Source organism: Octopus bimaculoides, chromosome 1, assembly GCF_046866305.1.
Source record: "Octopus bimaculoides isolate indiv1 chromosome 1, ASM4686630v1, whole genome shotgun sequence".
NCBI lineage: Eukaryota > Metazoa > Mollusca > Cephalopoda > Octopoda > Octopodidae > Octopus > Octopus bimaculoides.
Genome location: NC_142928.1, coordinates 153840258 through 153853697, shown reverse-complemented (window position 1 = coordinate 153853697; position 13440 = coordinate 153840258). Strand labels below are relative to the sequence as shown.

The window sequence follows — 13440 nt, the reverse complement described above, 5'->3', positions numbered from 1 at the left end:
GCGTGCACTAATAGATGTGGGATATGTTGTATACGTAGAATAAAGTGGGAGACAACATAAAGAGATTCCAAATTTTTAATATCATTTATGAATTAAGACTTACCATTCTAATAGGGTGTCTTTTTCTAGCTGTATAACTTTCCTAAATTGTATAAATAATTCTGATATAAGCGAATTCTTAACCTGAAATGATATTGTCATCTGGAATATTTTTTTTCTTTTTTTCTTTTTTGAACTGAAATATAAGATTTTGTGTAGTTTCCTGCATGAAAAGAGAATATTCTTTATTAATTGTGGTATAACCAGTTATTACCCTCCTATCATCTCCTTGTTCAAAGAAGAGAAAGAGGTTCTAAGTATATCATTCATGACAAAAATATTCAGAGCATAATTTATATCTGATTTTTAAAAAATAACAAAATTTTAATCAAGTTGAAATTTTATTTGCTTAAGTAACCTGTCTTTTACATTTTATGTTTTAGTTGTTCCACAATGCCCCATTGAACGACCTCAATTGTATGGTATTGAACCACAATCTGTCTGGATATCATGGCGCCGGCTTTATATTTCACCTTATAAAACAAATATTCAGTTGCGATATACAATTGAAATTCGGGAATATCCAAGTCATCAATGGAGAAGTTATGCAACAAGAGTCACTGATAATTACTACAAAATCACAGGCTTGAAACCTAGCTGTGATTATCATTTTCGAATCAAGCCTGAAACAATGTCTGGAGAAAGTCTAGAGGCTTCACATCCAGTAGCTCTTTACAGATCTGCAGGTTTGAACTTATTTGTTATACTTTAAATATAGGATTTTTCTATTTAGATAATATAACTATTTTTGGCATATGTTATTTAAATATCTTATATTTAAGTCCTAATTATTGATTCCTGTGGTATAAAATTATGTTAAACTGTAGAAACTGAATAGTAAATGTGTGTTTGTGATAAAACAAATGAGATTCAAATAAATGCTACTAGCACATACACACGCTCACACACATAACTCTTTCTACTATAGGCACAAAACCTAAAATTTTATTGGGTTGGGATAAGTCAATTTCATCGACCCCAGTGTTTGACTGGTTCTTATTTTATTGACCCTGAAAGGATGAAAGGCAAAGTCAACTCTGGCACAATTTGAACTCAGAACATAAAGACAGACAAAATGCTGCTAAGCATTTTGTCCAGCATGCTAATGATTCTGTCAGTTCATTGCCTTATTCATACGCATAACAAGATGGTACACAGACACAGATGATAATTAACTGTATGTATGAGAGAGTGAAGGATACATGTATATGTGTGCATACCATCTGGATTTGTATGTGTATGTGCAAATGTAGATACAGAGTTTTTCCAACTACCTCATATTAATAACCATGTTCCTAACTTTCTTCACACAAGATGTTTAACACTATATCCTTGATAACGGTGTTACCAAGTATACAATATCAATTACTTCTTCAATTATTTTATTGCCAAAACAATTTGGTGTGTTATGGCAGGTAATGATCATTGAGTACAACTAGAAATGAATTGAGAGGTAGAGAAAATATAGGGAAAAATTGGGGAAAGGTCGAAGAGAAGAAATAAGAATTAAGAATAAAGAGATCAGTAACAGTGAGAACTATCAACTCAGGAGGACAGGAATAAAATTGAGCTAGAAGGTGTTGTATGACAAAAGATGGTATGACAAAAGATGGTAAAAATTGAGCTAGAAGGTGTTGTATGACAAAAGATGACGTTGAAGCTAATAGGAAAAGAATGAGAATCGTTAATCAAGAAAAAAGGCAAATCTGAACGATAATGAAAAGCAAGAAAAATTTGCCTTTCATTACAATGAGGTAATCGGCTATAAGAGAAAAGATGATCAAGGAGAATAGACAAGATTTCCCAGAAAGTAATTAATGGATTATGAAGGAAATGACATGATATATTCCCAAGTGGGGAGAAGTTTAGGGAGTAGAATTTCTATGGATACTACTAATAGATATTTATATTTTAAGCATAATCTTGATAGCCTTTTAACTATTTTTAATGTAGCAGATGTTTTAAAATTCAAATTGTATTTTTTACATGTATGGTTATATATTGATTTAGTGTTGTATCATCTACTTAGTATCTAGTTTTCTTTTCTTTTGTTTTCCTCCTGGTAGCAGGGTAGAATAGTTGTTCCCCTTTAATTTTGTCTTCTGAAGGTGGGCTGGGAAATTTGTTAATGAAAAACATCAGGTGAAAGTTAAAATCCAGTTAAAAGTAATTTTTCTCTGAGTTTCATCACCTGTAAACATACACAAACACACACATCATTATATATATATCTTCACATTTGTGAAAATCATTAGAGTTCTCCAATGCAAACAAAAATAAAAAATTATACATTCATTATATTCTCAAATTGTTGATTACATGATTTCTGAAGTCAAAAATTGTAATAAATATTCTGAATATGTTAATTTGTAAAATATTTATGTTCTCTACATACTTCCATCATCACTATTTTTTATAGTTATACAACGTGCTCCAGCTCAACGACCAGAGATAACAGATGTTGACCATGAATCACTTGCTTTAAGATGGGCTCGTGTTGATGTACCTGCTGTTTTAGGAGGAGACAAACAACTGACATTTATGATTGAAAAACAGGAGCCACCTAAATATGACTGGTCAACAGTTGCAAGTGGTGTAACTGACACAAAATACAAAGTAACAGGTCTTTCTAAATCGAAAGACTATATGTTTCGCGTCCGTGGAGAACATCCACTAGGTCATACAATACCTTCATCACCAGTTCTATATTACCAGACAAAAGGTGAGATACTAGTGCTTGAGTTCGTGAGATATATTATTGAAGACTACTAATATACACCAATCACCCATCCAGATTAAATACTTTTGACTTTGCATGATAATGAACAACTGAGTTTGATATATTATAAGCTTGATCATAAAAATACACCATACACCTATATTGGCTTTACTGTTTGGGATTGAAAGACTTTTGCCATATTTTGCCAAAATCATCTTTTCTGCTTGGATTGAACATTTGGAGTGTGTATTCATGTATTTGTATTACATATGTATGTTTCTTTTAATATGTATACATGCATTATATAGCTAATATATTATATATATATATATATATATATATATATATATATATGATATATTTGTGATTTGACCAGTAAAATCATGTTTAATACAAACTTATAAAGAAAGTAAAGAGAAAGTAGTGCATTAAATCCATATATAGGTTAACAAATTATTAAAGTAGATATTTAATATTATCAGTAGGCTTGTGTATATGGAATTGAGATTGTAGTCAGATTATCATGACTGTTTTGTGTTTACTTAGACATCTATAATATACAAGTTACACAAACATGCACACAAACACACACGTGTATGCATACACATGTGTACGTGCATGCACATACATGGTATAAAACTATTGGAATGCTAGATCTACAATTGCTACTTTAGTTTATTGAAAATTGATGACTGCATCTTTGTGGACCTAGATAAAACAGCAGTACATATTTGTGTGTATGTGTGTGTGCATGCATGAACATGTGTGTACATATATTTGAAATTATATAGTGTTAAATTTAAATTATTACCTGTTGATTAAATAGGGTATATCAGTTTTTATTATGTGTAATCTACTAGTCTTTATATTTTTAGTTTAAGTTATTTGGTTATGAAATGTTGAACTATGCAAATATTTGACTAAATAATCACAACATTTAGATGTTTCAAGAAAACATATGATAGTTCTTGAAGTCCAATTTTGTAATTTTAAGATTTCAGTGAATTTTCTATGAGCATGTGTAATATGAAATAGCAAAATATTAGTTGATAATTGGTATGTCTGTGGTTGTTTGCTAAGTTTCATAGGCTCATGAATAACAGGTAAGTAGAAGTTTATATCAGCTCGGTTTCACTTTTATGAATAATTTGATAGCATGAATATGGTAGAAGTTATATAGAATATAGAAAATACTAGGTAAAATTTCGTTTCCCAAATAAAGAACATTTTCCTTACCTTATTAGAATATCAAATTAATATTAGAATTCGTAGTTCAGTAGTTACATGTGTTGTGGTTACTTTTGAATACACACAAGACAAAGTTTTGTGTAAAACTGAATTGAAAATAAAATTGTATAACATGCAATTTACTGATAAATATTTATCCTTAATAGAATAGAAATGAATGATTCTTTTATTTTACCCTCGTTTTAAAATGTTAAATCTAATGCTTGCATTTGTGCTTTACTAATTGCTTACAAAACTGACATTGTTATTTGAATTATTTTTGTCAATTATTAGTTTTATAGAATTTATTTTATTAGTTTAATTAAAATTTCTAGTATTTTACCTTATGAAGTAAGAAAGCAATGGATAAACTTTGATATAAGTTAAAAATCCTTTGAAGTATGATAAAGTTAATCACCCTTTAAAGTGTGATACTTCAATTTTTCATTTAACGCTTTATACAAAGGAGTGATATCAAATTTAATTGGATGTTGAAATGTAAATAACAAAGAAATGGAGTCACAGTAAAATATAAATATAGAAGAAATGGAGCTACAATGAATGGTATAAATAAACATTGTGAGTTGATATAAATGGGGATGGAAAGAAAAAAAATAATGCAAACCATGAAACAAAGTTATCAAATAGTTTGGAAAGTAAGCAATGAATATGTAGAACTTTGTAATGCTTACTTTAATAAGTAAAATAGTATTGAACAAAAAAAGATTTTTTATCTTAATTGACAATTAGTGAATTAAATAAATGCTTTTTAAGGACAGCATATTTTTTTAGAATACAACATTTTGCAATCATGCTGTTTAAGAGTACAATATTTGGAAGATTGTTTTTTTTTTTTGTTATTATTTACATTTTTATGTTTGCTAATGCACTATTAATCAAGTTGCTTTGTTGAAAATTCATTTCAGTTTTCAGAATTTGTAATTGAAAATATATGCTTCTTTTGATAATTTTAATAACTACTTTGCTTTAATATATGAGTATAATATATGTACATGTCTATTGTTTTATATGTATATACTCATTATTCACTGCTTTACTTCTTTATATGTAATATTGCATGATAATGTTTATTTATTGTTCATTATGTCTGCTTTAGTATAATATTTAAATATCTTCCAGGTTTCTAAACATTCATATAATATCATTTATTTTATGTTGATATTTAAAATAGCACTATTTTGGTAATTTGTTGGTATATCTTCAGTACTTGAAGGTGGTGTTAAAACAGCAATTATGAAGTTAATGTTACTTGAGCATATTTTGCCTTTCATCCTTCCAGAGTTGATAAAAGGAAGTGCCAGTCAAACATTGGGGATGCTATATTTGTTATAAACTTTCTCCAAGTGTAGCAGTGTAGTGACATTAGAAACTAATATTAAAAGAGAACAACCCCATTTTAAATGTCCAACACTTTTAGAAATGTTTCTAAGTTATGATTAATTGTATTGTATAATTCATAATATATGTAAATATTAAGTGTTACCTTATTTATCTTGTACAATCTTACAAAACATGGGAAGGGGTTCTAGAGAATTTTGTAGAAAAAAAAAAAACAGAAGAATAAATTATTTATATGGGAATGACTGGATTTTCAATAATTAAAAATTTTCTAAATACAATTTTATATGTAGTTTATATATCAAATTCAAACTAGGCTTACTTTTTGATCATAACATTTTGAGGAAATAGCTGGTCATGCAGCCTAAATAAAAGATTCCTTTGATGTAGCATGATAATGTTTCAACCCTAAAAGAGAATTGGAGTAGTCCTGTTTAAAGGATATGAACTACTGCCATAAATTATAAACAAATTTCTTTTGTTAGTCTGATAACCCATTAATGCATAAAAAAAGTGCCAGTGGTGTTAAGAAGATTAAGTATTGGTTCTATCTGGAAGAAAAAAAGAAATATTTAACAAAAATATTGCAAAGGTTTAATGAAAATATTTCAGTGCAACATTAAAAGCACTGACTAATATTGCAGTTTCCATTCATAACAACCAATCAGTGTATTCATTTTTGAAATTCTTTTATGCTACTGAAATTTGCAAGCTCGCTTTACTTATTAAATACATCTGCACATATTAATGCTATTGGTGCTTGTAACGCATATGTTGGTGCATGTTAACAAAAATTTAAATGTTGTGATATTTCCTTTTTCTTTACTTATCCATTTTGGTAAGCATTTCAAATTAGTAGATAATTTTTCAAGGAGAAGTTGTAAAATTTATTCTTTCAAATATTTCCAAGATAATCATAACGATTTTGTATGCTTTATAATTAATTATTAATTCATTTTCTGAAGTAAGCACTGAAATGAATGAATTGAAGAGCTTTATTAATTATATAGAATGTTTTTAATTAGGTTTTAGAGAAACAAGTAATACATTACAAATTATTTAGTTAAAGTTTCAATTATAAATGCTTTCAGGTAAACATAACTGTATGTAAAATAAACTATTTTATTGAGGATGACTTAAAGAACTTCTTCTCCTTGAATATTGTTTATATGTAGCATTTCTGATTTCCTCCTTTTCTATTTTTATTTTAGGTGCAGTATCAAAAAGTAAACTGCATATTACTGACAAAAAAAAATTCTAATTACAAATTAGAGCTTCACCATGTTGTATAATGATGTGATATGCTTTAAACTTATTTGATGATGCAAGCCTAAGCTGGTAATTTATTTATGAAACTGCATTTGGTGATTGCATTATCAAACACTGAAAAATCAGCATACTTTTATTAAATCAACATGGTAGACAGTGTGGAATTTTGTTATCATAATCATGCATATTAATAGTTAAATTAGGTTAAATAATCAAAGAGATAAATAATAACAAAATTCCATACCTCTGTAATAATCACAATATAAGTATGTATGTATGTGTGTATGTGTGTGTGTATATATATATATGTATATATCTACATATACACACACACACATACACAGGTACACACACTACCTTTTTTTAAAATTAATTACTTAACACTAAAGTTTAATATCTAATTTAAATGTTGCAATTTCAGATAGATATAAAAAAAATGTCCTTTTGAGTACTAGATAAATGTTAACCTGGCTTTATAGATATTTAGCTGAGCATGATTATTTTTATAAATTAGCTCTAGAGTTTATAACTTGCATGTGACTCCAGAACTATATTATTATCATGCATTTTAATTTTCTAATGGAATTGATATTTTAGTTTAAAATTAAGTTTTATTTAAGCACTTAAACTGAAGAGTTTTAGGTGCTTGATTATAGGGAAAAGTTTGGGAATTTAGATGTTTTACAGACAAAAAGCCACTGATTTTAATAATAAAACAATAAAATGATGCATATTTAACACATATTTCTATTCAAAATATTTACAATACGAATGATTTCGTTTACAAAATGTATTTAAATATTTAAATTACTTTTTAATAAGTAACAATAGGTACAGTTAATGTTCATTATTTTTATTTTCTATTAATTTTATTTGCTATTTTAAAAAAGTTTGGTAAACAATAAATTCCAGTATTTTATCCTTTGAATATAAGAATTTGTGCTATATGATATTACCAACTGGATTTTTATTGGTGAAGAACTGAATTTGTTTAGAACTATGGAAAAAAAAAAAAAAAAATCATACAAATATGACTTCCTGAATGCTGCCCACCAACTTTTTGCTTGAGCCATTGTACAATCTTGAAATATGCTACTCTATATTTCCCTTTCAATTAGAATGTTTGTTGTCCTTCAAAATCCAGAATGTTAAACTCTTCCCATACCTTTTCCCTCCTGCATTTGGAATCAATACATTACTATTGCAAATTGTATGTTCAATAAACAACCAATATACCGCAACCAAGTGTTTCTGGTCTTTGATCTACCCTTCAATCTTTCGATTGGGATTACTTTCCTTTTTACCAAGCTGATAATACTTGCATCTGTGATTGCTGTGATATTTTCCTGGTGAACTGGACTCTTACACTTAGAATGCATGAAGATTTTTTCTCCTGCCCTGCACCAATATGCAGATATTGTTGATGTATTTAAATGTATATATGCAATAAATACACTTTATGCATAGAATAAAAATCTAGAAAATTTATTTTAATTTTTGTTTTGATATACATTGATAAAAATTTATATAAATGTTATTTTCAATTTCAGCTTTGGTTTCTCTAACAAACGAAGTAATGATACATATCTCTTTCATTGATTATATTCTGATATATCGTTTATTATCATGACATTGTCTTTCTATTATAATTTATTTGTATGTGTTAAAGTTAGTTTATTTTGAAAGCAGCTAATATGCCTTTTTAATCATTAAGTTATCTATTCTATTATCAAAATATTTTTGAACAATGTGCATTTGGACCAGCTTTCAGACAGGGACTTGTTGTAACTTAACAGTGTCCCAACAACCTTGCCTGAATGACAAAATCTAAAACTAAACCCATTGTTCATATAACATCTGTGCACTCCAATTGGGACTCAACATATTACTTTTTACTAACACACAACCATGCATTCTATTCATCTCTAAGACATAAATCTCTTAACCTTTATCTATAATTAGTCTCTGCTGTCCATGCTACAATCTGTATTCATATTTCACTCAAGAAAAAGGGGATGTCTGAAAATCTGGATTCCACTCACCCACCACTCACTTCTTCCATCTAACTATAAGCAACAAAGACCTCCAGTTATTCAGGTTCAAAGTCTCTCACCCATATTCTGCTAAGCAGATCTGTTTTCTCTACCCTTCTTTGAGCTCCCCCAACAACTAAAAACTCTCTCATCATATTATGTTTTGCATCAATGACATCTGTTTCACTTTATTCGCTCCATTTGAAATCATTGTCCTTGGTGATACCACCACTCAAAATTCTAGGTTTTCAGATTCACCCGTTACTGATGCTGCCAATCAGAAACCAAATTTTTCCCAGTCTTTTACTATATATATCAACTAGTTTCATCACCTATTTGCATCCCTGGCTGATGCATAGTCACACCATACATCCATAATCTCTTTCTCGTTTCTAAATCCAGCATCTACCAGGTCATCATCCTCTCTCTATCTCTGAGGTAGTCCCACCACTGGATTATCATAACTATTTACACATTCACATTTTACACAAACCCCCACTTTGCAAACCCTGTGGCATTTCAAGCTAACTAATAAATTGAAACTCCACCAGATCTATTCTATTTCTGGCAGCACATATGGTGCACCCTTGTACCACCAAAAACAGCTAGGTGGGTAACCAAAACCATTGTCTTAAGTATGTTTTTGCATATATCACACACAAACAAAGAGTAGCAGCAAGAATTCAGTTAAAAAACAGCTTACAATGCTTAGAGAAAATTACCCAGGCATTCAAATTGTACTGCTTTAGAGAAAATTACCCAGGCATTCAAATTGTACTGCTTTAGAGAAAATTACCCAGGCATTCAAATTGTACTGCTTTCGTCTCTCATTGCAACTCATGAAAGACCCCATCTTAATTAGCAAAGGAGGCTTCTGTGCATCACCAAACACGCAAGGTTTCCAACTTTGTAAACTAGGAATTTTTTTATCTCTACCTATTTTGTGGAAAATGCCTTTTCTCCACTTTTCAAGAATGATGGTTCTATGCTCAATGCTCATGCAGTAAAAGAATCCATTTGAACTCCATACTGCATACACTAGCTAGATCTCTTCCAAAACTAATTTAACTCTACCAGGCTCAGCACCATGCACACATCTATGCCAAGTGGGAAAATGCCTCTGGTCACTTCAAGTCAAAAATTTTATCTACATTAACAATGTCCATTTCTTTATTCTCTTTACTCATTGAACCTTCTATCTTCTTTGTAGTGGGATATAGTTCAGTCTGTAGTGAGCTATATCCCAATGTACTTCTCCAAAGAAAGGTAAGGATTCTGATCCTGTCAACTACCTTCACACTAACTTCTATCATTCTATCTTACTAACAACATTGTAAAGATGAGGGAACTGCCTTAAAGAGCTACCTTCTCCACATGTCTTGCAATACAACTTTTATAAAACCAGATTTACTTGTGACCTACTCTCCTATGTCAACCACCAGTTGGCACTCATACTGGAGAAATTTATGGAAAGCAGTGTTGTTGCTCATGATTAAAACAAAACTTACATGGATCAGAAACACAAATCTACTATCAAAACTTCCTGCTTATGGATTCCATGTATCTTTCATCTCTTTGATCAGTGATTTCCTGGCTATATATATATATATATATATATATATATATATATATATACTGGGTGTGGTGAATAAACTGTCATTTAAATTATGCAAAAATGGAAATAGCATTAACATCTGATTTTAACTGATATATTTACCAGAATTAAATAAAAATATCTTCAAATACTAAAGACTAAATTTATTCAACAAAATCGCCATTGGCTTCAACCACACCTTACAGACTTTGGAATCTTCCGCAACTCTTTTGGACAGTCTCCTTGTTTTAAGTTGGTGAATACTGCCATAATTCTTGCCTTCAGCTCACCTTTGGCGTTACAAGGTGTTTTGTTGGTCTCTTGCACAACTGCAACCAACACATTATAATCAAGGGCGTTGCAATCTGGAGAGTTAAGTGGCCAGATGTTAGGGGTGATGTGGTCGTAGAAATTGTCTGATAGCCATGACTGGGTTCTCTTGCTTGTGTAGCATGGTGCAGAGTCCTGTTGCCAGACACAAGGTTTTCCAGCAGCCACCCTCTTGACCTAGGGCAACACTACCTTCTCCAGACACTTTATGTAGGTCTCCATGTTGAGTCTGAGGCTGTGTGGGAAGATGAATGGATGCATAATGTTGCCATCACTAGTGATCACTCCAAGCACCATGGTGTTGACTACATGCTTGATTTTTATCACTCTGGTACATGTTTTGGGGACACGGCAAGCCAACAGTTGTTCTGTATATTCACCATCTGATCCTGACAAAAATTTCTCCTGTGTGAGAAAAACCAAAGTATGTTCGGTTGGAGGGGACACTTGAGTTTGTTCAAAAGCTTCATAGCATGGTCTTTCCTCTTGTCCTTGATGACTTGGGATAAAAATTGGCGCTTTCTCATTTTGTATGAGGAATACCAAATGTTTTCATGCATTACCTGCCTGATAAGAAACTCAGACACCCCCATGTCCCTGATGATGGGCCTGATTGATTTGGAAGGATCGTTGTCAATCATGGCCAAGATCTCACCAAAAAATTCAGGAGTTCTTTTCTTATCAGAACAATCAGAGTGAATTTTCTGAGCTGCTATACCTTCATAATAACCATTAGACTCATCCAACTCTTTCCAAATCCCCTTCACTGCCCTCAGATTGACACGCAAACACTCTGAAATGTTTACATTGGAGCTTCTGGTGTGTATGCCAAGCAGCACATGTCATTTCCAAATTTCTGGCAGAGATTGAGAGATGATGATGATTTGTCAGATGTTGGATTTGGAAATGAGAAAGAGATTATGGATGTATGGTGTGACTATGCATCAGTCAGGGATGCAAATAGGTAATGAAACTGGTTGATATATGTGGTAAAGGACTGAACAATTTGGTTTCTGATTGGCAGCATCAGTAATGGATGAATGTGAAAAGCTAGAAGAATTTTTGAGTGTTGATGTCACCAAGGACAATGATTTCAAATGGGATGAATAAAATGAAACGGCTGTCATTGATGCAAAACATGATGAAAGAATTGTTAGTTGTTGGAAGAGCTCAAAAGAAGGGTAGAGAAAACAGATCTGTTTGGAAGACTATGGATGAGAGACTTTGAACTTGAATAACAGGAAGTCTTTGTTGCAGATAGTTAGATGGAAGAAGTGAATGTTGGGTGAGTGGAATCCCAGATTTTCGCAGACATCCCTTTTTTCTTGAGTGAAATATGAGTGCAAATTGTAGCATAGACAGCTGAGATTGATTATAGATGAAGGTTAAGAGATTTGTGTTGTAGAGGTGAATAGAATGCATGATCTGTGTGTTAGTAAAAAGTAATATGTTGAGTCTCAATTGGAGTGCACAGATGTTATATGAACAATGAGTCTTTGACCAAATTATGGCTTGAGAGTCATGAAACAGCATTTACTTTGAAATTTAAGATGTTTGAAATGTTTAATTCATGCTTATATTCACCTGATGAAAACGTTTTTTTCTTTTGCATGATGTAATAACTCTATTCATTGATAAAAAGCACATCTGAAACAGCTGTAGCAAGTGAATGACAATCCATATGTTGTTATTTGTTATTATTCAACTTACTTGCAACCTGCATTTCACATGGATCTGGAGTCTATTGAGTGCAGTACTGTTGGTGCCATGTTTGTACCCAAGTGCAGCCCTGAGACTCGTGGTATATTGAAGCAGCTGTTTGTGATTGCACATACAACTGGTATATAAATCAATGTTTACTTTAATAAGTACATATTTGTTCCTAAAATATTGTTTGTATGCCATAGCGATTTCACTTACCCGACCTTTGTGCTTTACTTCTTAAGGACATAATTCACTTGAGTCTCAAACTTTACACACACACGTATATATATATATATATATATATATATATATATATATATATATGAATAGCAATCTATATATACACACATCTGTATCAGGTCATCCCATAAGTTCTGTCTGAATTTTGAATAAAGAAAACAAGTGATCAAATGTTATATATAATTGAAATTTAATCCTCAATGTACTTTCCCTGATTATCTATGACTTCCTTCCATCTATTTACAAGCTTTTTAATCCCATCAATGTAAAACATTTTTGGTGTCAAAGCAAAGAACTCTGAAATGTCAGTTTCAACATCCTCCTGGCTTGCGAAAGTTATGTCCCGCAAATGATTCTGTAAACTACGAAACAAATGGTAGTCTGAAGGAGCAAGGTTGGGAGAATAAGGCGGATGAGGAATTTTTTCTCAACCAAGTTCTTTGATCTTCTGTGATGTGTAATTTTTGCAGTGTGGGGTTGCATATTGTCCTGATGAAACATCACTCCTTTTCGATTCACTAAAGCGGTTCTTTTTCTTCAAAGCTTGGTTCAACCGCACTAATTGCTGACAGTAGACTTGAGCATTGATTGCTGCATTAGGTGGTAACAATTCAAAGTGAATTACTCCTTTGCAATCCCACCAGATGGAGAGAAAAACCTTTTTCCCATGAAGTTTCCTTCTTGATTGTGGTTGAAAGAAGAGCGGATATCAACTTGGGATTTGCGGTTGCTTTCGGACAATTCATGAGGCACCCATTTTCCAAGTTTAGGAACCTTTCGAAGTTGATGAACAGTTGTATGGTTTGAACTAAGCTTTATTGCCAATTCTTCAACTGATAATGCAGGATTTTCTTCAGCTAATGCCT

The 13440-nt window shown here is 31.4% G+C and overlaps 1 protein-coding gene across 1 annotated transcript in view; it reads left to right on the top strand.

The window, feature by feature from the left end:
• Nucleotides 1-8161, top strand: part of LOC106869541 (uncharacterized) — a 502813-nt gene extending 494652 nt beyond the window's left edge. The window contains exons 363-365 of the mRNA XM_089360195.1: nt 483-785; nt 2519-2821; nt 6616-8161. Coding sequence (XP_089216321.1) covers nt 483-785; nt 2519-2821; nt 6616-6665 — 656 coding nt within the window. The 3' untranslated portion in view covers nt 6666-8161. The remainder of the gene's footprint in view (nt 1-482; nt 786-2518; nt 2822-6615) is intronic.
• Nucleotides 8162-13440: the final 5279 nt, after the last annotated feature.